The sequence below is a fragment of the Chiloscyllium punctatum genome, chromosome 2 (genome assembly GCF_047496795.1).
Source record: "Chiloscyllium punctatum isolate Juve2018m chromosome 2, sChiPun1.3, whole genome shotgun sequence".
NCBI classification, from domain to species: domain Eukaryota; kingdom Metazoa; phylum Chordata; class Chondrichthyes; order Orectolobiformes; family Hemiscylliidae; genus Chiloscyllium; species Chiloscyllium punctatum.
The window spans coordinates 97,857,893-97,885,302 of record NC_092740.1 but is presented as its reverse complement, the minus strand read 5'-3'; the positions used below and the strand labels follow the sequence as shown (position 1 = coordinate 97,885,302).

General features: G+C 38.9%; 1 protein-coding gene across 1 annotated transcript in view; it reads left to right on the top strand.

Moving 5' to 3' along the window:
* The window catches only part of LOC140486962 (hippocampus abundant transcript 1 protein-like), a 99,046-nt gene extending 71,636 nt beyond the window's left edge, over window positions 1–27,410 (top strand). The window contains exons 8-12 of the mRNA XM_072586224.1: window positions 2,504–2,575; window positions 5,448–5,560; window positions 5,756–5,853; window positions 20,585–20,730; window positions 24,554–27,410. Coding sequence (XP_072442325.1) covers window positions 2,504–2,575; window positions 5,448–5,560; window positions 5,756–5,853; window positions 20,585–20,730; window positions 24,554–24,763 — 639 coding nt within the window. The 3' untranslated portion in view covers window positions 24,764–27,410. The remainder of the gene's footprint in view (window positions 1–2,503; window positions 2,576–5,447; window positions 5,561–5,755; window positions 5,854–20,584; window positions 20,731–24,553) is intronic.

The following is a 27,410-nucleotide window of genomic DNA, read 5'->3' as shown; positions in this document are numbered from 1 at the left end:
TATAGAGGTTTATAAAATTGAGGGGCATGGATAGAATAAATAGATGACAAAGTATTTTCCCTGAGGTGGGGGAGTTCCGAACTAGAGGGCATAGGTTTAGGGTGAGAGGGAAAAGATATAAAAGAGACCTAAGGGGCAATGTTTTCATACAGAGGGTGGTATGTGTATGGAATGAGCTGCCAGAGGAAGTGGTGGAGGTTAGTACGATTGCAACATTTAAAAGGCATTTGGATGGGTATATGAATAGGAGGGGTTTGGGGGGGATATGGGCCAGGTGCTGGCAGGTGGGACGAGACTGGTTTGGGATATCTGGTCGGCATGGATAGGTTGGACTGAAGGTTCTAATTCTGTGCTGTACATCTATGTGACTCTGACTTTGGATCAGGGTTACATTTTCAGTATTACTGTAGAATCGTAGAAAATAGGAGCAAGAGTAGATTACTCAGTACTTTTAAGCCTGCTGTGCCATTTAGTATAACCATGGTTGATCATCCAATTCAGTACCCTGTTCCTGCGTTCTTCCTATACTCTTTGATCCCTTCACACCCCTGAAAGGACAACATTCAATGTTTTCATCTCGACTGCTTTCAGTGGCAGAGTGTTCTATTTGCCCGCCATTCATTGAGTGAAGAAATTTCTCATCTCAGTCATAAATGGCCTATCACATTTCCTTAATTCATGGACCCATGGTTCTGAACTCCCTAGTCATCAGGAACATCCTTCCTGCGTTTGTGCTGTCTAACTCTGTTAGAATTTTAGGTCTCTGTGAGATCCCTCCTCATTCATCTAACCGATGTAGACTCTCTTCCATACCTCAGTTATACTATACTAGCAATCAGTCTGGTAAACCTTGGTTGCACTCACTCCACGCCAACACACTCATTCAATTGGCGAAACTGGTCTTCACCCTCAACAGCTTCTCCTTCAAATCCTCCTTCAGACCAAAGTAGTCATGGGCCTCCACGTGGGCCCCAGCTATGCTTTTTGTAGGATACATGGAACTGTCCAACTTCTGCAGTTACGCTGGTCGTCTTCTGCTACATTAATGACTCTATTGACACCACCTCGTGCTCCCACATGGAGGTTGAATAATTCATCACTGACATCTTCAGGCCTTAGATTCACCTGTATCGTCACAGTCACCTCCCTCCCCTTCCTGGACCTCTCCATCTCTGTCAACCGACTCAATACGGACATTTATTTCAAACGCACCGACTCCCACAGTTACTTGGACTACACCTCCCACCCCCACCCCTCCTGTAAAAACACAGCCCCTTACTCCCAATTTCTCTGCCTCTGCTGTATCTGTTCCCAGGAGGAGCAGTTCCACTCCAGGACATCCCAGATGGCCTCCTATTTCCCGGACTGCAATTTCCACTCCCACAACTCTTCCATTTCCTGCACCTCTTCCCTTGAATCCCACCCCTCCAACTGTAGCAAGGATAGAACCCCCCCCCCCCCCCCGACCCCACCACCAGAGACTTATTTCCCTCCCCACCCCTATCAGCATTCTGCAGAGACCATTACCTCCCTGACTCCCACATTAGGTCCGCATTCACCCACCAACCTACTGTTCGCACCAGGCACCTTCCCTTCCCACTGCAAGAGATGTAAAACCTGTACTCGCACCTTCCCCACCACATCCATTCAAGGTCTCAAAGGATCTTTTCACATCTGTTAAAGATCTTTCTGTGCATTCAGTCATCTCATCTGCTATGTCTGTTGCTCCCGATGTAGTTCCTCTACATCGGGGAGACAGGGCACCAACTTGTGGAGCATTTCAGGGAGTATCTCTGGGATGTATACTTCCAACAACCCCACCACCCTGTGGCCGACCACTTCAACTCTTGTCTCTCTAACCCCCCCCCCCCCCCCCCCCCCCCCCCCCCCCCACCTCTCCAACTCCACCAAGGACATGCATTGGCCACCTCCAAATCCAAGCTATCTGACAGCTGGAGGAAGAACATCTCATTGTCTGCATTGGAACTCTTCAACCACGTGCACCAACATCAACTTCACTAGTTTTCAAACCTCCCCTTTCCCCATCTCCTCCCAGATCCAACTGCCCCTTTGACTTATCCTACCTGCCCATTTTCCTTCACACCTATCCACTCCACCCTCCCCACTGACACTAACAACAAGACTGCTGCTACTTTTGTGGGGTAAATCACACCCACATCGCCACAGCCACACAACTTGTTACTGCAACGTTTTGACAGGTTCTACCTCTGCCCTGTACAGGGCAATGTTGGTCAGATTATCTGGGGAAGGGGGGGTGGTTTACAGTACACACTTCTGTAGAACTCCAGGGCAAGTGTGGGGAGAGAGAGGGTGCCAATTTGGAGACACTGTCTGTTTAATCACTGTAAGCAAAAGACGCGATCACTGTTGGACACTCATCTTTGATGATTCTATCCGGCCTGAAGATCTCCTTTGGATAATCCAATTTTTGGATAATTGATATTCGGATAATTGAGGTTCCTCTGTATTCCTCCTTTCATAGGTCATCGACTTTTCTTCTGGCAATCTGGCTGCCTTTATAGCTGTCGTGGGAATCCTCTCTATAATAGCACAGGTGGGTGTTGAGTAATTTGGTTCTTCTACCTGCATTATCACCGGATATGTTTTGACTGTTTTAGAACAAGGGAATTATAAGCATTTAATGGTTTAAAAGCTACAAATTCAGGTTCTAAATGAATCTATTTGTAATCCCTCTTCAATGGAATGGTATCAATGACATCAAAGATACTTTTGAACAAAAATTTCTGAAAGAATGTTGAAACAACATTGAAGTAGTGAAGGTAATTCAGGACATGACAGTGACATTATGGTGCTGCCACTGGGTTTCAACTTAGGGCCATGCAAAATGTGATACTCTGTTTGGTTCACTGACATTCTTATGGAAGGTAAACTGATAACGTTACGTGGTTTGGCCTGCATGTGACTCCAGATCCACAGAATTGTGGTTGACTCTTCGCTGCCCTCTGAAATCGCTTTGGAAGTCACTCAGTTCAAGGACCGTTGTTAATGGGCAATGAGTGCTGAACTTGCCAGTGATGCTCAAGTCACAAGAAAAGCTAAATCTTGATTTTAAAAAAATTACAATGAAAAGCAAACTTTGTGTTCTATCACATAATGAACACAATTTTTTTATTAATGATTGTATTGAATTTTTTCTTGCTGGTCTACATGGACAGCACAGTGATTAGCACTGCTGCGGTTTGGTGCCAGGAACCAGAGTTCAATTCCAGACTCTGTGGAGTTTACACATTCTCCCTGTTTGTGTGGATTTCTGATGGGTGTTCCATTTTCCTCCCAAAAGATGTGCAAGTTAGTTAGATTGGCCACAATAAATTATGCTGTTGTGTCCAGGGGTATGCGAGATAGGTGGATTAGCCCTGGTAGATGTGAGGTTAGGTGTGGGTGGAATGCCCTTCAAAAATGGTCAGCATACTCAATGGGTTAAATGGCCTCTATTCTACACTATAGGAATTCTATGTTGGTTACTGTTATGACTCCAGCCTATTACTGGACAAGTCAGATCCTAGTCTGAAATCTGACTGAATTGATCATATTATTTTTGTTTTTTGTTTTCGTTCATGCACCTAAGTTTTAAGCTGAGAAAGTTTAAACTCAATTTACTCTCTCCGTCACTTGTAAGCAATGGTAGCAATGTGCACCATCTGTATTGCAGTACTTTGCCTTCAATTGTATTTTCTAAATATGCAGTCTCTACCACTGGAAGAACAAAGGCAACAGACGCATGAGAACACCACTGGTAGTTCCTGACAAATTGCACACCATCCCTATCTTTGAACTATTATCATTGTTCCTCACTGGCACTAGGATAAAACCTTGGAACTCTCTCCAACACCACGTGAACTGTGCCAGTTAAAGAAGGTGGTTCACCATCAGTTTCTCAAAAACAGTTAGCAAAGGCAGAAAATGATGACTCTGCACTGTTTTCATTTGAGGAATAGATTTCTTTTCTGAAAGATTGTTAATCTAGAAATCCAGATACTGTTCTGGGTACCGGAGTTTGAATGGGCCATAGCAGATGGGGGTATTTAAATTCACTAAATATCTGCAATTAAGAATCTAATGATGACCATGAATTCATTGTCAATTGTCAGAAAAACCAATCTGGTTCACTAATGTCATTTTAGGGAGGGAAACTGCCATCCTTCCCTTGTCTGGCCTACATGTGACTCCAGACCCACAGCAATGTGGTTGACACTTAACTGCCCTCTTGGGGATGGGCAATAAATGCCCATGAATAAAGAAAACAAATATACTCGAGACTTCGTATCAAATGCAACTGTGTTGGAATTCAATTTTTTTTTGTATTTATTTCCTTCAAATTAGATCCATTATTTTTACTGCCAATTATTTTGGCAGGAGTAATTTCAATGCCTGATGCTTTTAACATTCATTATCAGACCAACATGATGATCTTTTTATTTCTACTCTAATTACAGTAAGCAAAGTCTGCATTTAGCATAACCATTTTTTAGAAATTACTGTTCAGAATGTGAAGAAAGTTGATAACTTAAGCAAAACATTCACTGTAGCATTAATTCTTATATTTTTTTTACTGTAGAAGTTGTCCTGGCTGCTTTATATCACTGACAATGATCTTAATTTATTAACATTCATGTAGTGCATATCCAATTTCGGCCCTCCTGTCTCAAATCTCCATCAGTTCCATATGTGTCAACAATGTAAAACAAAACCCTACAACCCTTTTCAACAATTGGTTTTTCAGTTTGTAGTTAATTTGTTGAAGAGGAAAGCTTATTTCTGAATTCACATTTGTACGTTACATACCTCACCTTTTTAATGTTTGCAGATGAATTGGACATGAAAGGTGTCACAACATACCTAGTGCCTTTTCCCAACACTCTAGTTTTAGTAAGGTTAAATGAATGCTCACCATGAGTGCAAGTCATGATGTTTTTTCTTGTTCTCTTCTCTTTCATCTCTCATCCTCAGTCTGAGGCAAATTGTAAACAAACTGAGAACAGCTGACTCTGGAATGTTCTGATTTATGATTTAATCTCAGTTGATATGAGCATTTATTCATTGAACCTTAAATGTGAATTTTCCTTATTGTTAGTGGTTTGCAATTTCTTAGTAAGAAATTGCAGTAAATTTGAATTGTATTTGTAAATCTGTTATTACGCAATAGAATTGAACATCTATCCAAGAAATTATGAAGAAGGATTGCTATTAAAAATTGGAACCAATTAAAGTTTGATCTGAACAGTAGGTTTTAAGTAACGATATTGCTGCTTTTCAGAATGTTCAGATATCCGTTAATGTATCATTTAAAATATTGACATTTTTCCTGCAGGAATGTAGCATTTCAGCCCACTCAATCAGTCCATTCATATTTGTTAATAGTCAGAGATACACTAATTTTTTTTGTCTATAATTTGTTTTCACAGACTGTATTTCTTAGTATCCTAATGAGATCCATAGGTAATAAGAACACTGTTCTCCTTGGCCTTGGATTTCAGATGTTACAGCTGACTTGGTATGGATTTGGATCCCAGCCCTGGTGAGCATGCATGCATCATTGAGTCACCGGAATGTATTCTGTAAAATGCAGTTCTGCAAATTCAGTGATTGAAGCAGTGGTTCAAATTCTCTGTCCTCTTCATTCACCCCAATGTTCAGTCTTGTTTTTTGAGAATGAGATATTTTGAAGTAAGTGTGCTAGTACACTTTTTTAATTTGCTATTTGTTTTCTTAGGATGATGTGGGCAGCTGGAGCTGTGGCAGCAATGTCTAGTATTACTTTTCCAGCAGTCAGTGCTCTGGTTTCAAAAAATGCGGATTCTGATCAACAAGGTGAGCAACTTAGCACCTCAATTTTTGTTGCAATTAAACCACTTTCATAGTTTGTCAGTATTCAACTTGCAATCGCTCTCTTGTTCTCACTCGACTCCACAATTTGCAGTGTACATACACTACCTCTACATTTGGGACCACGTCAACTGGAATGGTTAAGATGCTTCTCTAGTTCCAATATGACTAATTCTGTAAGGTTTTAATAACTTAATTGGCCTGCTGAATCAGGAGGTTATCGGCTCAACTTGCATTGGAATAGGATATCTTAGCTGACATTTCAATGCAGTTTGGCTTGAAAGGATATTGGAGCAGGAGGGAGAGGATCCAGTTGTTATGGTCCATGTTGACACTAATAACATCGGCAAGACTAGGAAGGAGGAATATCAAGCACTAGGAAGGAAATTGAAGGACAGGTCCTTGAGGTCATAATCTCTGGATTACTGCCCGAGCCATGTGCTAATTGGCATGGGGATAAGAAAATTCGGGAAGTAAACACATGGCTAAGAGATTGGTGTGGGAAAGAGGGATTCCATTTCATGGGACATTGGCATCAGTTTTGGAACCGGGGCGATCTGTACCGATGGGACGGTCTGGAACCAGTGTTCTGGTGAAAAGGAAAGATAGGGTGGTCACTAGGATTTTAAACTTGAGTCAGGAGGAAGGGAAAGGAAAAGCACCAGGGAGTATGGCGTCAAGTAGAAAGGTAAGCAGCAGGATAGCATGTGTGCAGGGTTTAGGTTCAAGGCAGACTAGGAATGAAGCAAAAAAGGAAGGCTAACTTAGGACATATTACTAGAGATGTTGGAAATCATGAGGATAAGAAAATTAGCATTAAGGTGCTTTACCTCAATGTTCGTAGTATTCGTAACAAAAAGTAGATGAATTAACAGCACAAATCATCATGAATGATTATGATGTGGTAGGCATCTCAGACGTGGTTGCAGGGGGTTCAGGACTGGCAGTTAAATAATTTATTGAAAAGACAGGGAGATGGGCAGAGGGGACAGGGTTGCCTTGTTAGTTAAGAATGAAATTAAATCTATGGCACTCCACAGATGATGTGCAGTCTGTGTGGGTGGAGTTGAGGAACCACAAAGGCAAAAAAAAATAATGGGAGTTACGTAAAGACCTCCCAACAGTGATCAGGACCAGGGGCACAACATGTACCAGGAAATAGGGCATGTCAGAAAGGTAAGGTCACGGTGATCATGGAGGGCTTCAATATGCAAATGGACTAGGTGAATAATGTTGCCAGTGGATCCAAAGAAAGGGAATTCTTGGAATGCTTAGAGGATGGCTTTTTGGTACAGGTTGTGATGGAGCCCACAAGGGAGCAGGCTATTCTGGACTTAGTGCAATGTAATGAGCCAGACTTTATATAAGTTCTTAAAGTAAGGGAAGGCTTAGGAGGCAACGATCATAATATGGTAGAGTTCAGTCTGCAGTTTGAAAGTGAAGGCAAAATCTGATGTAATGGTGTTACAGTTAAATAAAGGTAATTACAGGGGCATGAGAGAGGAACTGACAAAAATCGACTGGAAGCAGAGCCTAGTTGGGAAGAGCAACAATGGCAAGAACTTCTGCGTGTAATTGAGGGGACAGTACAGAAGTTCATCCTAAAGAAAAGAAAGATTATCAGGGGTGAGGATTAGGCAGCCATGGCTGACAAAGGAGGTCAGGAAATGTATCGCAGAAAAAGAGCGCCTATAAAGTGGCCAAGAGCACTGGGAAATCAGAAGATTGGGAAGACTTCGAGAACAAACAGAGGATAACAAAGAAAAATAAGGAAGGAGAGGATCAAATATTACTGGCTAGCTTACCTTAACATTAGAAATGATAATAAAAGTTTCTTTCAATACATAAGAAACAAACGAGGGCCAAAAGTAGAAATTGGGCCGCTCAATTGATGCAGAAAGGTTAGTGATGGAAGATAAGAAAATAGCTGAAGAACTTAATAAGTACTTTGTGTCAGTCTTTACAGTGGAAGACATGAGTAATATCCCAGCAATTAAGGAGAGTCGGGGGCAGTGTTGAGTATGGTAGCCATTATGAAAGAGAGAGTGCTAAAAAGCTAAAAGATCTAAAAACTTTATAAATCTCCTGGCCCCGATGGGCTGCATCCTGGAGTTCTGAGGGAAGTGGCTGAGGAAATAGCGGAGGCATTGGTTGTGATCTTTCAAAAATCACTGGAGTTAGGGAAAGTCCCAGATGATTGGAAAATCGCTGTTGTAACCCCCTTGTTAAAGAGAGGATCAAGACTAAAGATGGAAAATTATAGGCCGATTAACCTGACCTCGGTTATAGGTAAAATTCTAGAATCCATGTTAAGGACGAGATTTCTAAATTCTTGGACGTGCAGGGTCGGATTCAAACAAGTCCGCATGGATTTAGTAAGGAGCGGTCATGCCTGACAAACCTGTTAGAATTCTTTGAAGAGGTAACTAGTAGGTTAGATCAGGGGAGCCCTGTGGATATTATCTATCCAGACTTCCAAAAGGCCTTTGATAAGGTGCCCCATGAGAGGCTGCTGAGTAAGGTGAGGGCCCATGGTGTTCGTGGTGAGCTACTGGCATGGATTAAGGATTGGCTGTTTGACAGAAGGCAGAGAGTTGGGATAAAAAGTTCTTTTTCAGAATGGCAGCTGGTGACAAGTGGTGCCCCGCAGGGTTCACTTTATATGTTAACAATCTGGATGAAGGGACTGGGGCATTCTGGCGCAGTTCTGGGATCTGGGTGTGCTAGTCCAGGATTCTCTAAAGGTTGATTTCCTTGATTAAGAAAGCAAATGTAATGTCCTCATTTATGTTGAGGGTTGGAATACAAAAGCAGCGATGTGCTTTTGAGACTTTTTAAAATCTCTAGTTCAGCCCCATTTAGAATACTGTGTCCAATTTTGGGCCCCACACCTCAGGAAGGACATATTGGCACTGGAGCCTGTCCAATGGAGATTCCCACAGATGATCCCTGGAATTTTAGGCCTAACATACGATGAATGGCTAAGGATCCTGGGATTGTATTCATTAGAGTTTAGAAGGTCAAGGGGAATTCTAATAGAAGCTTACAAGATAATGCATGACTTAAAAAGGGTGGACCATGGGAATTTGTTTCCATTAGATGGGGAGACTAGGACCTGTAGGCACAGCTGTAGAATTAGAGGGGGTCAATTTAGAATGGAAATGAGGAGATGTTTCACTGAGACTGGTGGGCCTATGGAATTCATTGCCACGGAGCACAGTGGAGGCCGGAATGTTAATGTCTTCAAGGCAGAGGTTGATAAATTCTTGATCGTGCAAGGAATTAGGGGCTGCTGGAAAAGCGTGGGTAAATGGAGTTGAAATGCCCATCAGCCATGGCGAAGTGAACTCGATAGGCCGAATGGCCTTACATCCATTCCTATATCTTGTGTTCTAACAATTCATTGTTGCTGTAAAGACTTAGGGGAGATATTAAACTGAGATCCAGCCTAGCCTAGCCTCCCAGGTGAATGCAAAAGACTGTTTGAAGAGATGGGGAATTCCTTCTGATGTAGCTGATATCTGTTCCTCAATTGACATCACACGTTTGGGCTGTAGTCCTATTTCTTTATGGTATTCTATATGTGTATTTAGGCTATTTCTCTATAGTGTAACTTCGTGATATTTGTGGAGTGACCGTTCTTGCTCATCCTTTTGAGGTGCATATGATCTGGTTGGTAGGGCCTCAATGGTTATGTAAGTGACTACCAAGGCTAATATGATCAGTGAAGGTTCTGCAACTGACAGTTTATCCCAGATTGTATTTTGAACAAGTGGCTGGCTTTTTCCTTGTTTTTTTTTTCTCTCTCCCTTTTGATATGTGCTTTTGAGTGAATCTGGCCCATTTCTTCTTTGATTGCACTAGATGTAGTGCTCCTTGTTGAACTACTTCCTGGATTTGATGCCCCTGTCACATTGTCCTTGTAATGCTCTCTTTGAACTTCATGAGGACATAGGCTAGAGTGAAGCTCAGCATAAAAGATTCTGTTTTTGATAAGTGTTAGAAATTCTGGCTACATGATCAACCCAAGTCAGTTGTGAATCAGCTGAATTCATTGACTGTAAACTGCTTTGGGGCAGTTTTAAAATTGTGAAAGATACCAGGTACATAAGCTAAGAATGTGAAAAACAGGAATAGACCAAACAATCCCTCAAGTGTGTTATGCCATTTAGTCGATCAAGTTTGATCTCCTCTCCCCTTCATTGTCAGATTCCCATATTATTGATTCCCTCAGACACCAAATACCTGCCTGTCAATAAAAGCCAAAAACTGCGAATGCTAGAAGTTGGAAATGAAAATAGAAATGCTGGAAAAACTCAGCCGGTCTTGCAAATCTGTGCAGAGAAATCTGTTATTGTTTTGGGTCTGGTGACCCTTCCTCAGAATGATTGTCTATCTCAGTCTGAAATATATTTAACAGTGGAGTATCCACAACTCTGTGGCCGTGATTGTTGAGGATTTGCATTATTTTTATGTGCATTTTTTCCCCCTTGTCAATTTTAGGTGATCTGCTCCTGTGTTCTAGATTCTAGGAGCTAATAGTAACACAGTCTATGGAGTGAAGCCCTTTCAGAATCCTTGTTTTTGAGATCACCACTTATTCTCTTAAATTCCAGGGAATGTAGGTCCAATTTATTTGCATGATGATGACCAAATATTTCAACCCAGGAAGCAGTCTAGTGAATCCTCACTAATGTAAAGTATTATCAGTATGTTGATGCAATATGTTTCCAATGTAAATCTATCCTTAAATATGGAAACCAAAGTATTGTTGAGTATTCTGTGTGGTGTCATTAAAGGCCTTTGCAAGTGTAGCAAATCTTGTACCTTAACTACCTTGCCAGAAAAGTGTACCTGCTGTACAAATACAGCTACCCAAGTCTCCCAGAATATTTACATTTACAAGTTTTATACCTTTAAAAACATTCTCCTTTTTATTTTTATGGCCATGATAAATAAGGTCACAATTCCAACATTATACTTCTCCCAACTTGTTGCCCATACACTCAACCTATCTATATTTCTTGTAGTCTTTTCGTGTGCTCCTCACAACTTGCATTGCCGTCTAGCCTTAAGTCTGAAATTGCCCACAGAAGATTGTGTCCTGTCACCAAGTCACCCTTTAATTTACACCTGGAGAATGTTGACACTGAGCCAGTGCTGAGTGACAGGATGTCTGACACTCCTGTTCTTATCTGCCAGTCAGGGCTCCCTGATTGGGGCTGTTAATCTGGTCCAATTAGGGAGCTCATTCTATGAGATCTACCTGGCTGGCCTAGTTACCATCATTGAGGTAAAAACAATGACTGCAGATGCTGGAAAGCAAATACTGGATTAGTGGTGCTGGAAGAGCACAGCAGTTCAGGCAGCATCCAACGAGCAGCGAAATCGACGTTTCGGGCACATCACTACAGATTCATCAGCGAACATCAATGTGTAATTCTGTCTCTTTGTCTATATTAAATACAGATTAATAAATATTCAACACTGACTATTGTGGCATTTTTAAATGGCATCTAGTGGAATGCCATATCTATTCTTACTGTGTGCTTCCTGTCAATTAGTCACTTTTTAAAAAATATTCTTTAGTGTGTTGCTGGCAAGGCCAGCATTTGTTGCCTATCGCAAATTGAAAAGGTGGTGGTGAGCTGCCTTCTTGAAATGATGCCGTCTATGGTAATTAGTTGCGGCTCAACTCTCTTAGCCTTCATCTTGTGTGGTACCTTTATGAGCAACATCAGCCATCAATAAAGAAAAAACATATGAAAATACAGTCTGAAATAGATATGTTTGTGCACCCAGCACCTTTCATAGCTAAATGGTGACAAATGATATCTTGCTGAATTGAAGTCCAAGAATACCATATTTGCTGGCTATTTATCAACCCTATCAGTTACATCTTTAGAATTCTAATAAATTTGTAAATCTGTCTCCTTTTTGTAAAATTCATTTGATTTTGTTTGATGATTATTATTTTCGAAGTGGTTTGTGTCTTGGAATACAGGCATCCTCTGTAGATTCCTCTTTATTTCTACTGCCAGTGCTGAGCTGACCGGCCTTCGATTCCCAGTTTCCTTTTCCCTCCTTTCTTGATGTATATAACAATGGCAATTAGCAAATCTTCCAGGTCAATTCTAAAATCTAAGGTTTATTTGAAAATCAGAACCTCCAACATATTCAACATTCCTGAGTCTGTTCTTTCTAAACCAACAATCCAAAGCTGCTTGCCTTAGCTACTCCTGAAACATAAACAGATTATTTTTCAGAAGGAGATGATTTACATTTAACTGAAATATTTTGTCATCTTCCAAATTGTCTGTTTTTTTTATCATTGGTGCGATTTATATTTAAGATTTGGTGATGCATTTTAAAGTGTAACTGCACAATTCCATCCATATTCATTAAAATTCACATTGACTAATGGAAAATAGATCATAATGAAAAGATACAAGATTCACAGGCAAAGGTGTTGACATTTTGCAAGGTTGAAATCCCTATGGTTTTTAGACTTTGCAACTCTAATTTTGAGAGTGAGGATTTGTTAGTTTTCCTTTGTCTATCAATACATTTCCTTTGTGATCTTTGAGGTAACAGAGTAATCTTATTTGGGTAATACATTATTGGAAAACATTGATACTTTGGCTGTTCTTAACATTTATTGGTTTTGGAAAGATATTCTGAGGAATTTGACCATGACTTGTGTCACTTTTCAGGAGTTAGGGTCAATCCATCTGTCCTGGTCTAAATAGCTTTTGTGTGCTACTGAGTAACAAAAGTATACCAAAGCAAGATAGATTTGGTCTCGCACTTAAAAATAGCTTCACTAACAGCTACTGCTTTTTAATTGTGATATTAGAACCCAGTAGTTATCTTACTGTTGATAAAGTATTGTTGTTGTCTATTGGTGAGTCGATTTTTGGTTTGCTTTTTGATTGTCTAAACTTCTGTTTTCGTTTCCTGTCATTGAAAGTTAAATTCTTTTGTAGTTTCTTCGCCTCCACTCAGTGGTGACTGAAAGAAACCTAAAATAGGGCCTATGAGGTCAGAAGTAGCTATCATTTTTCTGCTTTATCAATATGTATTGGAGTTCTTAACTTTAACATTTCTCTGAGTGAGTTTAGTAGAATAGTTTCATTAAAAAAAGTTGTTAATTATGTCTCTACTTTATGCATATACTACATTGGAGATAAATCATTTTGCGTTGACTATTTTGTCAAAATTGAAACTGAAATAGACTACTTTTTTTCCAACAAAAACTTCCACATATTGATTAATTTTGTGCCTTGTCCCATTTTGCCAAAGTAGATGTCCTGACAATTTTTAAATTCTGCTTGATTCATTCAATCGTCAAATGACGCAGTACTTGTCTGAAATCCTCCTAGAACAGAAGTCTATGAACGATGACTGCCAACTTCTCAATGGCACAACTAGTTGACTGCAAATGTTTCTGTAACTCATCAGAGTGTGAAGTCTCAGGTTTTAACATTCCACAGAAAATCTGGATCGAGCACAATTACCTGAGCATTAACTAGAGAAAGGCATGTCCACTTGCACACAGGTGGAACATGTGGGAGTCAATATCATGGTAATTTCACTGGATTAGTAATCCAGAGCTTGAGGCTAACATTCTGGGAGCATGGGTTTGAGTCCCACTATATGGTGAAATTTCAATTCTTTAGAATTTGGAATTTAATTCTAGCCTAATGGTGACCACATGAAAACTGTTGATCTATAAAAATCCATCTATTTCACAAGCCTACTTTCAGGAAGGAAATCTGCACGTCAACTCTTAACTGCTCTGTGGGGATATTAGGGATGGGCTACATCACCTGAACAATTTTTTTTTAAAAAGGATAGCTCAGGATGTGACTGCAGCCAATACATTGTGAACTTCCATTTGGAGAGATCTATTCCTGGTGGCATAGCAATCATCCGAACTCTCAGCTGAAAACATTGAGGGGATTGTTAATGTACATCCAAACTACAGCTGCTTCCCTGGTCAGGTGATTAAAAGGAATTACAGAAGAAGACTATTTGACCTATCTTTGTTAGAACTGTCCAGTCAGTCTCATTGCCCTGATTTGTATTGTCCTGTGATTATCTGCTTCTCTTTGGAATGTTATCATTCAATTAGCCTCTACTATCTATTTTTGTGTACTGCATCTGGATCGCAAAAATTTGGTGCATTTCTTTTTAAACCATTGGTTGCCTCTGGTTGTTCTAATTATTTTGGAGCTGTCTGTTCTGGTTTCTGATGTTCTACCATTGAAACAGTAAATGAAGAAAAGCTCTGAATACAATTCAGGATTTTTATCACCTCTATCAAATCTCTTGATTGCTGTCTGCTTAAGGAGAGTAATACCAGTATAACCGCATATCTGACATTTCTTGTCTCTGGAACCATTGTAATACATCTCTTCTGCACCCTCTAAGGCCTTGAAGTATAATAGCTAGAATTGGACACAATACTTTAGTGGAGACCTAACTCCTGTTTTATAAAAGTTTAAGATCACTTGGACATATTGGCTTGTTCACCATTTATTGATCATCTCCAGCTGCCCTGTTTCGTTGAGTCGCTGCACTCCTTGGTGGGTAGGGATACCACGGTATTTACATGGTTGGCCCAGTTCACTTTCTAGTCAGTGGCAGCCTCAAGGATGTTGATTAGTGGGAGAATTCAGTGAAGGTATTGCTGTTGAACACTAGTGATGTATAGATTCTCTCGCTTTAGAGATATTAATTGACTGATTCACTGGCTTTATTAATAGCAGGAATGTGGTCTTCTCTATTTGTCTGCTACCAAAGATTTTTATGCATATACAACCAGCTTTCTCTCTTCCCTTGGCCTCTTTAAAATTGTATCATTTTACATTGTATTACATATATTGTCTCATTCCTCCTGTCTCTTTCCATTAAGTTTCATCTGTTGTGTGTTTAGTCTTTCTGAAATTCATTGTCCACTTCACTGTTTACAATTGTGTTTTCTAGAGTCAGCATGGTTTTTTTAGTTATGACCTGTGTAAGATCATTTAATATATCAAAAGCAATATCAGTAACAACTCTTCCCTACTCTCTGCACTTTTTACCTTAGCTAATTTTATGTTCATGTTACCTCCTGTTCAATAGTTCTGTGGACTTCAATTTTGCTTAAGTCTACTTTGTAGATTTGTCAAATATCTTTTGCAAGTGAAACCCAAATCAAAAGCTCTGTCTTTAATAATCATCTTCATTACTTCAGAAAAGAGCTTATGTTAGTAAAATGTAACTTACCTTTAGCAAGTTTGTGTTGACTTTCATTTATTAGCCCATAGTCAAAATGCCATGTAATGTTCTGGATTATCACCTATTGAAGTTCTCAACTGCCGTGTCAAGCTAGCTAGCCTATCGTTGTCAGACTTCTAGCCCTGCTTAAATAAAGAGTGGGTGATAACGTGCAAACCTCCAGCCATCTAACCAGACACTTGAATCACTGATAAATTGTGACCCTTGCCTGTGCAATTTCCACCTTTCCCTCTGCAACTGAGGATGAATTCCATTCAGGTTAACAACTTAAGTACCCCTCTCTTTCAGTTCTTGTCCAGGCCAATTGTATTACAATTTCCACCTCTATAAAGTTGCTTAGATGGGGATGAAGGCAGGTATGAATTATTCAATTGTTCGGTGTGACATGGCTGTTGACTCCTTGAAAAGATCTCTTTTCGACCCAAATCAAACATGGACCTTCCCTTGACTATCATTTTTGTTTGTGTTTTTAAAATATTTTTGGGTTTTCTTTTTGTGCTAACCTTAAACCTGTTCTTGTGCTGTCTATTTGGCCTTATTATTGCCTTTTCTATAATTTCTTTGTACATAGTATTTTTAATTTGGTTCCTTTCATTCCTAAGCCACCTTTCTGTCATACTTCATTTTTAAGTGGTGTGAAATTGAAATTGGCAGTGTCTGTGTGTTGGGTGCCAATTGGTGATGTTTGAGAACCAAAATGGCACCTGTATTATGCTCTCATGGTTTTAATGCAGTGAGTGGCTTCCAGAAAATTGCAAAACAAGCTCTTTGTCATTTATCATGCAACATTCTGTGTCCCTGATGGTACAACTTTGGAGCTCAATGCATCAGAAGTGCCCCTTTGACCCCTCCCAGCTGAACCTACATTTAGCAGCAAGGAGGACATACCCCACCATGATTGCTTTATAAAGGAATCATCAGTCACATACAGGTTAAATATTGATTTCTTCAGGCCACTGCTTCAGTTGTACAAGTAATTTTCACTAGTTTAAAGCTGCAGAAAATATACAAGGACAAAATGACATCCTATTTATCATTCAACATTATGTGCTGGCCAACCAGAATTGGTGTGGAAGGTTATTTAGGTTTTTTGACTTCAGGATAATTCCATAAGCCATTATGAGTGCCACTAGCAGCTGTTTCCCTTGTAACACACTAAATGATTTTTTGAGAATAAATGCAGTAGGATAAACTACTGTGGTTGGAAGAAAAGCTCTCTGCGGATCAGTGTCTTCATGAGACAATTCTGTTCTCTGTATTGTAGATTTTAAGAGGAGCTGGTATAATGGTAATGTCACTGGACTCTCAATGCAAAGTTCCAGGCTAATGATTTGGACACCCGAGTTTAAGTCCTACCAAATCATTTAAATTCAATGAATAAATGTGCAAATATAAACTAGTTTTGGTAATTGCACCTGTGAAATCAATATTGATTATTATAAAGCTGTATTTGATAAACTAATGTCCTTTAATAAAAGAAGATTGACGTCCTTGTCTGAACTGGCTATGTATAATTTGCGACCCACAGAAATATGTTGGTTAGAGGGTAGGGCATGAAGCAAATAATCTACACACACAAGACCAGAAACCCTTGTAGCTATTGTACCTGAGAAAAAAGCATACAGTCGGAGCTTTTTGTCTTGCTGTCATCAACACCGATGCAAACTGCGAGTTGTCAAAATGAGTAGCAATTTATTCAACATGAGATCATAGGTCCATAAGAAATAGAAACAAGCTGTTCACCCCTTGAGTCTGCTTCAGCAATCAATCGGATCATCTGACTCCTCACATGTCCACTTTCCTGTCCTTGCCCCATAATCCTTGATTCCCCTACCGATCACAAATCTAATTATCACAGACTTAAATATATACAAATACTCTGTCCCCATAGCTGCCTCTGGCAAGGAGCTCCAAAGACCCTGAACCCCCGTGGGAAGAAATTCATGCTCATTTCAATCTTAAATTGGCATCTCTCGATATGGAGACTGCACCCTCTGGTCCTAGACACTCAAATGAGGGGAAATGTCCTCAACATTTACCTTGTCAAACCTCTTAAGAAATCTATATGTTTCAATGAGTTCACTTTCGATTCATCTAAATTCCAGTGAGTAGAATCCCACCTGTTTAATCTTTGCTCATAACCCTGTATGCCAGAAGTCATTCATATAAACCCTCTCTGAACTGCTTTCAATAAAATAATATCTTCCCTTAAATAAGGAGTCTAAAACTGCTCACAGTACTTCGGATGCAGTCTTGCCAGCGCCTTGTGCAATTATGGTAAAATTTCTCTACTCTTATACTCCAACCTCCTCGAAATAAAGGCCAACATTTAATTGGCCTTCCTGATTACCTGCTATACATATTAGCTTTGTGTTTCATGCTCAAGTACCCCCAAGTCCATCAGTGTTGCAGCTTTCTGCTGTTTTTCTCAATTTAAATGATATCCTGTTCTTCTATTCTTCCTTCCAATCTGAACAACTTCACATTGTACCGCTTTACACTCAATTTGCCAACTTTTTGCATGCTCACTTAATCTATCAGTATCCCTCTGTAAACTGTATCCATCTTGCAGTCTGCCTTTCCACCAATTTTTCAGTTTCAAAATTGGTTACGCTACATTTGTTTCCTTCCTCCAAGTCCTTAATATATACTGTAAACAGTTGCGATCCCAGCAGTGATCCCTCTTGAGCCCAACTTTCCACCAACCTAAAGAAAACCCTTTTCCCTTCTTATTTCCTGTCCATTAGTCAATTCTCTATCCACATGAATATACCACCTTGTGTCTATTGTCTATAGACTCTTGTGTTTTAACCTTTGAGATACCTTGTTGAATACCTAGAAGTCCAAATACAACTCATCTAATGGTTCCTCTGTACCCAGTCTAGATGAGACGTCCTTGAAAAACTTTTAATAAATTAGTCAGATACACCTTCCCTTCCATGAAGCCATGTTGACTCAGCTTGATTAAATAATGATTTGCCAAATGTTCTGCTATTACTTCCTTCCTATTCGATTCCAACACTTTTCCACGATAGGTGTTAGGCTAATCAGTCTGTAGTTAGTTGCTTTTTGCCTCCCTCCTTTTTGTTGAATATGCATATTGCATTAGAAAGATTTTTAGTCCTCTAGTACTCCTTCAGAATCTAAGGATTTTTTGGAAAATTGCAAGCAGTGCATCCACTATCTCTTAAATAAGTCTTTTGTGATCCTGGAAAGCATGTCATCAGGGTCGGGGACTTGTCTAACCTTCAGTCCTATTATTTCATTTAATTTCATTTCTGTCGTGATGATGGTACTTGATTCATCCCCAGTATTCTTTCGTATTAATTGAGATGTTCAAAGTATCTTCCTCTGTAAAGTGATACAAAATATGTATTTATTTCCTCTGCTGTTTCCTTCTTTCCCATAACTTTTTCCAGATTCATTCTCTTAGGGGTCTTTGTTCACTTTTGATCTTTTCCTTCTTATAGATTTAAAGCACTCTCTTGCTAGTTTGCATTGTAGTTTACTTTCTCAGTATTTATTATCTTTTTAGTACTCCTTTGCTGAATCCTGAATTTATCCCAGTCTTCAGGGCTATCATTGGCCTTTTCTACCTCATGTATTTTTTTTCTTTCAACTTTATAGTCTCCTTAACTTCCTTGGTTAGCTCTGGTTGTTTTTACCCCCTCTTAGAATCATTAGTCTTTACTATGATGTATTTTTGCTAAGAGTCATCAAATATTTGCCACAGCTTGCTTACTGTAATTCCTACTAATCTATCTGCTTAGTTTATTTCAGCTAACTCTATCCTCATTTCATTGTAATGGTCTTCGTTTAAGTTAAACAGTTATTTCCAACCCAAGTTACTTTCTTTTGATCTGAATATTAAGTTTATGATGTTATGGTCACTACTACATAAGGGTTCGTTTACTCTGAAGAAATTTATTAAACCTGCCTCATTTCCCATGAGCACATCCAAGGTAGTCTGTTGCCTCCATGACACAATGTTGTAGAAAACCATCCCTAATGCAGTATATTAATTCATTCTCATGCTACACTTTCCAATTTGATTAACACATTCCATATGAACATTAAAGTCACCCATAATTATTGGTCTATTCTATTTACGTGCAGATGAGGAAAGCAACTTGATCAGTTGGAAAATGGATGCTGCTTGAGGCACTACTATGGAAAATACATCAGAATTGTGTTGTTATAAGCACTTTAATCCAAAAAAAGGCTCAAAGCCTGGACATGCTCCTCTTGTTTTTACAAAGGGCAGGCCCTTATATGTGAATGTATGTGACTTGCAGCCAGTGTAAGTGAGCCACATTGCGAATGGTAATTTGGAATTTTTCAGCAAGTACTGTTCAATCACAGAATCACACCTAACATTTGGAGGATCCCTACAGTGTGGAAACAGGCCATTGGGCCGAACAAGTCCATATCCACCCTCTGAAGAGCAACCCATCCAGACCCATTTCCCTACTTTATTATTCTACAAATACCCTGACTAATGCAAATAACTTGCACATTCCTGAACACTACGGGCAACTTAGCATGGCCAATTCACCTAACCTGCACATCTTTGGATTGTGGGAGGAAATCCACACCGACATGGGGAGAATGTACAAACTCCATACAGACAGTCACCCAAGACTAGAATAAAACCTGGGTCCCTGGTGCTGAGAGGCAGTAGTGCTAATCACTGAGCCACAACATTGTATGTTCTGAGTTTTGTAAGTCTGGTCTGAGTGATTCTATATGTCTGTGTAGCAGATACGACTCCAATCGCTCATGTCAATTAGAGGCAATTTTTTTTTTGTTTTTGCAGTAACTTTCCCTTAACTTTATGAATGTCTTTCCTCTTCATCCTGTTTTTATTTTACTTGTCTGAGAAGCAAAGCTCTGCTCTGCACCTTTTTAATGGTTTCCGATGAGCAATTCTGCGAGAGCCAGATTGCAGTTCTTAGGTTTGTATTTCTGGATATGCAAAACATTAAAATCCATCTGTAATGCTTCTTGGGTTTTATTTTTGTTGGTACTGTTGCTGTGGCCACCTAAACATCTATAAGTAATTAACATATGAACTCAAAATCATTAAGTATGAGAGAGCCTGATGACCCCTAAGCCAGCTGCACCATATGATTGTGGCCTCAACTCTACTTTGCCTAACAAAGGGTCATTGGATCTGAATCATCAAGGTTTTCTTTCTACAGACACTACCAGACCTGTGTTTCTTCAGTATACTTTGTTTTTCCTTCTATTTATTTGCTTGTTTCACATAACCCTTAACCCTTAACTCTTCATAATTCAAAAGTATTGGCCTTGACTGCATTTCGATCTCCACAACTCTTGGTGCATAGAGAATTCTGAGGTGCACAGATTTTATTTAAAAGCCTCAGTATCTTCTGAATTAATTATCTTTAAAATTATCTTTTGGATATTTTAGGTGTTGTGCAAGGAATGATCACAGGAATCAGAGGGTTGTGCAATGGCCTTGGGCCTGCTCTGTATGGTTTTATTTTCTATATATTTCACGTGGAGCTGGAGGCAATCTCGGACAAGAAGGTCGATGTACAAAACTCCAAAGTGGAGGTAAAATTACATTTGATATGTTAGTTTCTCATTCATTTTCCTTCACTTATTTTTGCACTAATCGTAGCAAATACAGTGTTTATCTCTTTTTCCTATGTCGAAAATAGGAATGGAATCGAAAGGAATTGTATGCTATTTTTAGCAACAAATCTTCAAAAACAAAACCCTTTGGTTTCCATTGAATTTTTCTACCATTTAATAAATCTGACTTTTATTCATATTTCAACTTTGGATTTGGATTGATCACAATGCTATTAAAGTTATCCTTGGATTTCACTTAGAAATTTAAAAGCAATGGTGTCAGTTTCTGCCTGCCTACTAATGACACTAATGAATGATCGTGTGGATTTTAGAGAATAAATGATCTTAAGCTAATTGTAAAACTTTTGTATGCTTGAGAGATAATGACTGATGATTAAAATGTTCTTCAAGAATGGAACAGATCATAGTGTTAAATTAAATATTTTACCTTATCTCTAAATATACCATCTTTGTGATTATGGGAAGGAAAATAACCTGTTCCCATTTCTTAAATTAGAATTGCTGCATCTGTGTTGCAAAATGTGAAAATTATGGCACTCTAAGAGTTGCTTAACACAATCATGGAGTGGTTTGTATCCAAACCTCCAACCAATGTACCAAATTGCTATAGAGTCAGAATGTTTGGTAAATAATTGATATTATATAAAAAGAAGCAACAATAGATCATTGAACATTACACCACAGTACAGGCCCTTCGGCCTTCACGTTGCTTCGACCTGTGAAACCAATCTGAAGCCCATCTAACTTTCACTATTTCATTTTCGTCCATATGTCTATCCAATGACCATTTAAATACCCTTAAATTTGGCGAGTTTACTACTATTGTAGGCAGTGTGTTACGTGCCCCTATAACTCTGAGTAAAGAAACTACCTCTAACATTGTCCTATATCTATCACCCCTCAATTTAAAGCTATGCGCCCTCGTGCTAGCCATCACCATCTGAGGAAAAAGCCTCTCAATATTTGCATTCAAGTACAGATAATATTAGATATGAAACTTATTTTATTGCAGAAGTTTGCATTGTCTACATGAATTCATGCAGGTTATTCCTCTTGCAAAGAATACAGAATTTTGCTTCTTAATAACTCTAGCAGTACAAAGTTGCTATTTTTGCACTAAGTGCATCAAACCATGGCCTTATTAAAAGGGAATTTTCTGCATTTCTCTTTGCTTGTTTTGATTGTATATTGCATAACCTTTTATTGCTTCAAAATTGTGTCCTCTTTAATGTCGGTCATAAGGATTGAACAGACTTAGATCCACTTTTTGAATTGTTTGAAGCTATCCTGGAATTCAAATCAAATTTTATAAAAACAAGCAATTTCATGAACGAAATAAATACCTTCTTTTAATGGCCTTTCATCTCACCTCCACAACAGTTGTATGCTTGGGCCAGTTTTTTTGAACAAGTAAACTGATTTTTTTCTCTGTATCTCACCAAGAAAGATGTTTTCTAAGTAGCTTTCAATCAAAACTAACCATAAAGGCAATAAGGCCAAACTGCTGTAAAGTACATTCGGTTAGCTCCATAATTGCTTGTCCTTCTTTAGCAGGTTTATTCCAGTCCATGTGTCATCCTGTTTTTGAATATCCAAAGACTCTGTCCTTTACTCTTCCTTCTTGGAATATTGTTCTGTACTAACCTCATCAGATATGTGCTCAACCTCCCTGAGCCCTGAGGAGAAAGTGAGGACTACAGATGCTGGAGATCAGAGCTGAAAAATGTGTTGCTGGAAAAGCGCAGCAGATCAGACAGCATCAAAGGAGCAAGAGAATCGACGTTTCGGGAATGAAGAAGGGCTTATGCCCGAAACATCGATTCTCCTGCTCCTTTGATGCTGCCTGACCTGCTGCACTTTTCCAGCAACACATTTTTCACCTTCCTCCCTGAACCCTGCCATGGTTTCTAAATTGTCAGTTTATTTATCCAATATCTAATCTTGGGAGCCACAAGTCTCCATCTGAACATCAAAAAAATTCAAGTCATTAGATTGTATTTCATTCATAGAGTCATAGTCGTACAGCATAGTTGCTTCAGTCCAACTCATCCAGGCTGACCAGGTATCCTAAATTAATTTAGTCCCATTTTCTAGTATTTGACTCATATCCTTCTTAAACCCTTTTTATTCATTAATCCATCCAGCTGCCTTTCCAATGTTGTAATTGTACTAGCCTCCACCACTTTATCTGCCATCTCATTCAACACATGCATCACCCTCAGCATAAAAACATTGTCCTTTACATCCTTTTTAAATCTTTCCCTCTCAGCTTAAACCTATGCCCTCCATTTCTGGACTCCCCTACCCTAGGGAAAAGACTTTGGCGACTCACTGTATCCATACCCTCTATAAAGTCATCCCTCAGCCTCCAGTGCTTCAGGGGAGAAAAAGCCCCAGCCTGTTCAGCATCTCCCTATAATGCAATCCCTCCAAGTCCAATATACTTGTAAATCTTTTCTGCATTCTTTCAAATTTCACAACCTCTTTCATTTAGCAGGGAAACCAGAATTGAGCGCAGTATTCCAAAAGTGGCCTAGTAAATGTCCCAACTCCTGTACTCAATGCATTGACTAATGAAGGTCAATGCCTCTACATTATCCTGTCTACCTGTGACTCCACTTTCAAGGAACTATGATCCTGCACCCCAAGATCTCTTCGTTTGGCAACACTCCCCTGGGCCCTTCCATTAAGAGTATAACTCCTGCCCTGATTTGCCCTACCAAAATGCAAATCTTATATCTAAATTAAACTCTATCTCCCAATGCTTGGCCTATCTGATCTAGATCCCACCTTCTTTACTGTCCACTACACCATCAATTTTGATGTTGTCTGCAAAGTTGCTAACCATTTCTTCTATATTCACATCCAAATCATTTGTATAAATGGCAAAAAGCAGATCACTGGTCACAGGCCTCAGTCCGAAAAACAACGCTCCACCACCACCCTTTGTCTCCTACCTTCAAGCCAATTTTGAATCCGTGTGGCTAGTTCCTCCCAGATTCTATGCGATGTAACCTTGCTAATCAGCCTACCATGTGGAACCATGTCAAATGCTTTGCTGAAGCCACTATCTATGAATTCCACCACCAACCCCCCCCCCCCCCCCCCCCTCCCTCAACCCCAGCCACTGTCTCCGGCTGTACCAGAGCGCTGCTCATATAAGCAATTATTATGTTCATAATTTCAGCATCACATCTGACCCCATATCTTGTGCATCATGAAGACTGGCTAGAAACACTTCCATGATGTCATGCCTTTGAGTCTGCTGCCACTGAAACCCTCACCCCTAGAACTTGTATTGTTTCAGAATTGATAATACAATGCTATAAATTGGGTTTACATCCACCGCCCTGTGTAAAGTCTGTCTCATCCAAAAATGTATCTTTGTGCTGAACTACTTCATTACTGTTCCCCCCAATTTCTTTATTTTAAAGTTCTTATTCTTTTAAATGTCTCCATGGCCTCATTTCACCCTACCTTTTGATACCTCTAAGCTCTAAAACTCCCACCTCCAAATTCTCTCCAAGCGTCTTTGCATCTTGGTCACCCTTTGTCCCATTACTAACAGCTATGTTTTCAATATGTTGAGCCAACTGCGGGAATTCTCTCTCTGTCTCTCCACTTCCCCCTCTTCTTTTAAGGTCCTTTTAAAAAGCTCCTTGATGTAAATTGCTTCTCCCAATATTCTGAGGGGAAATTTGTTTGACTGTTATAAAGTAGCTATATAAAAGTAAAGAGTTCACAGCTGTTGATTCCTTCATTCATTTCTTGTTGATTTCAGGATTCCATTATTCCTGGACCACCTTTCTTATTTGGAGCCATTACAGTCTTGGTAGCTTTTTTGGTTGCCTTATTTATTCCGGAGCATAGCATCTCTGGAAAAGCTAGTAATGGAAAGAAGCATAGTAGCAATCTTGGCAACAATCCCACCACTCCACCCATTAGCAGTGATGAGGACAATGAGCCACTGCTGCAGGACAGCAGTGTGTGAGCTTTGAAGAAAAGTAGCAGCTCTAAACAAAAACACCAAGTGTTGACTCCAGTGAATCTCTTGGACATTGAACGATTGAATGGTTTGGAAAAATTGGAAATAATTTTGAAGGGCTACTTTGAAGACTGCAGAAGTGGATGTAACTGTGTGTTTATGGTTGCTTCATTTCTATTGCAAGCTACTTACATCCAATGTTCAGCACTGCCAGTTCAAGTACTAAAAGTGTCATCCTGATCAAAGTAGTTCCATACAGTGCTGCTGACCAGCGCTCAGACTATTTTGGAGAACGACACATTCAGAGCCACGTCTCAGGGTTGTAACTTACACACCAGTTGAAAGGGGAAAGGAACGTTATTTGTGAAAATTCAGTCTGATATACTCAATATGTAATAAGCTGCTTCCCAATTTAATTTCATACTATGACCCCTTGGCTGTAATAGTTTCATAATATGACCTTTGAAACCCAAAAATGATCAAATCTACCAAGTCCGTAAACATTTCAGTCTTTTTTTTTCTTTTTGTTGAATCCCTGAAACTCCATAGAATGCAAAGAGTGGGGACAAGGGACTCAAATGATTTGCGTAGAAATGTGTATAAATGTTTAAAGATAGCTATGCAAATCGAAATGGTCATTTGACTTTGCAAAGTATTGTGAAAGGCAGTCTATAAAACTACAGTCTGAACTTCCCTCAGCCGCCTTGCAAATTTGAACCAAATACATGGTGGACATATTTGCTTGTTTGTAGATGAATAAAGCAGCATTTATTCAATCACTGAAGTTATAACAAGTGTAGATCTTTATGAAAACATCTCAGACAGTTGAGTTTCTAAGAGTAAAAGATACTTTTTTTAATTTGCAAGGTTAATTGAAAGTCTGATGCATACCTCATGACTTTTTCATTTTGTTAGAAGGCTGTGGTTGAAGTATCTCTGCTAAAGATTATTTTCTGACAACTTTTAGCTAAGCATAAAATTGACCTGTGAAAATACACAGTGGTTTTCTAAAGAAAAGCATAACTTGGATTATCTAATACTATTTTTGACATGAATTTTATATTTAATGTATGAGGCAAATGTGGTGATTGAATGAAAAGCTGCTTTTGATTTGGAGTTAAAAAGGTTTCACTAAAACTGTAGAAAGTTGTCCAGTTCGGCAGATTAACCATGTTTCCTGTTCTTTCCTTGCACTTGGCCTTGCTAACTATGCAAAGGCTCAAATACTTAATCTGCTACCTCAGCTTTAGCCTATGTGCAAGCAGCTTTTGTAGGTCTGCTACCTTTAATTCCAGTCTCTTCTCTGCTACTCTGTGCATTAAGGCATAAGCTAATTGGATTGAGTTCACTTTTGAACCTGAGATGCTGCTTTTATGCAATTCTTTTGGCACTTAATATCAAGAAAGAAGCTTTCTAATGAACTGCTTGCCAGTTCATTCTGTTTTGAAGAAGCACATTCCCATGAACCATCTTTGAACTGAGTGTACTTGGATAAGCTGACTGATGAAATTGTTCCATTGAATATAATTTTGCAATTAAAAAGCTTAATTCGGTAGAAATTAATAGAATTATGATTTATAATTATTCTGCTCTCATTCTGGCATTTATTTTTAAAACTTTGGAGAATAATTTTCCCTTTGTATTGGTTTTTAAACTGTCTAATATAATTGAAGATCATGTTTTCCCAGACCTTCCAAAATGTATTTTCATGAATAAGATTTTCCTAATCATCTGCTTTAATGCTCACATGACAGGATAACAAACTGATTATTCCCCCCTCCATTTTTTTTCTGATGTTAAAGCTATTTTGCCATCAGATATTAAGAGATGCACTGAACAAGGTCATTTTGAGAGTACTTTATGCCTTATAATGTGACCACTTTCTTGGTAATTTCAGTTGTTAAAAGAATTTTAACTTCAATATCAGGTTGGAAACAACATCAGTTTTATTTTACAGGGATATGTTTCATGGAGGAAGTAGCAAAAACCTAGACTTGGACTCTCAGAATCTTTGCTTATCAGTTAAGCATTGTGTTTGGAGAAGTGTGATGTTTACTGACATTGAGCATTAATAAAATGTACCCTCCGATCAGTCTTACAGGGTGTAGTTAGATCACTGTTAGCACAACTTTAATAGTGATCCTTATGTAACAAAGATTCCAAGAACCCTGTTTTAATTGTTTTTCTCAGTCCATCACAGTCTAAAATGAATTTTTCATTACAGAATTCAACTGTTTCTTTGTTCTTCAGATATGCTAAAGATAACATTTAAATCATGTTTCTAATTTAAAATTTCTACAGTTATTTCAGAGTAATTTAAAATGTGGCCCACCTTGTTTCTCAATACTCTGGAGTTTGGTAGTGATCTGCATCCTCACAGATTGTTCTCATGTGCAATGTGTTGTATATTGTGAAGAGAATTCAGAAAAAAAAGTCATCTTCAGTTTTTTAAGAAAAGTTGTATATTATAAAAATATATTTTTCTGAACTGAAATTCACAAAAGCAGAGATTTTCGGGCATCTTGGCACTGATATTGTTCATATCCTATTGGTCATATTACCACTTTATTCAAATGTGCCTCATTGGAACTGTAAAAATGTAAAAAAAACCTTTAAAATAATTTATTAAAATAAGTAAACTCAACAAACTGGT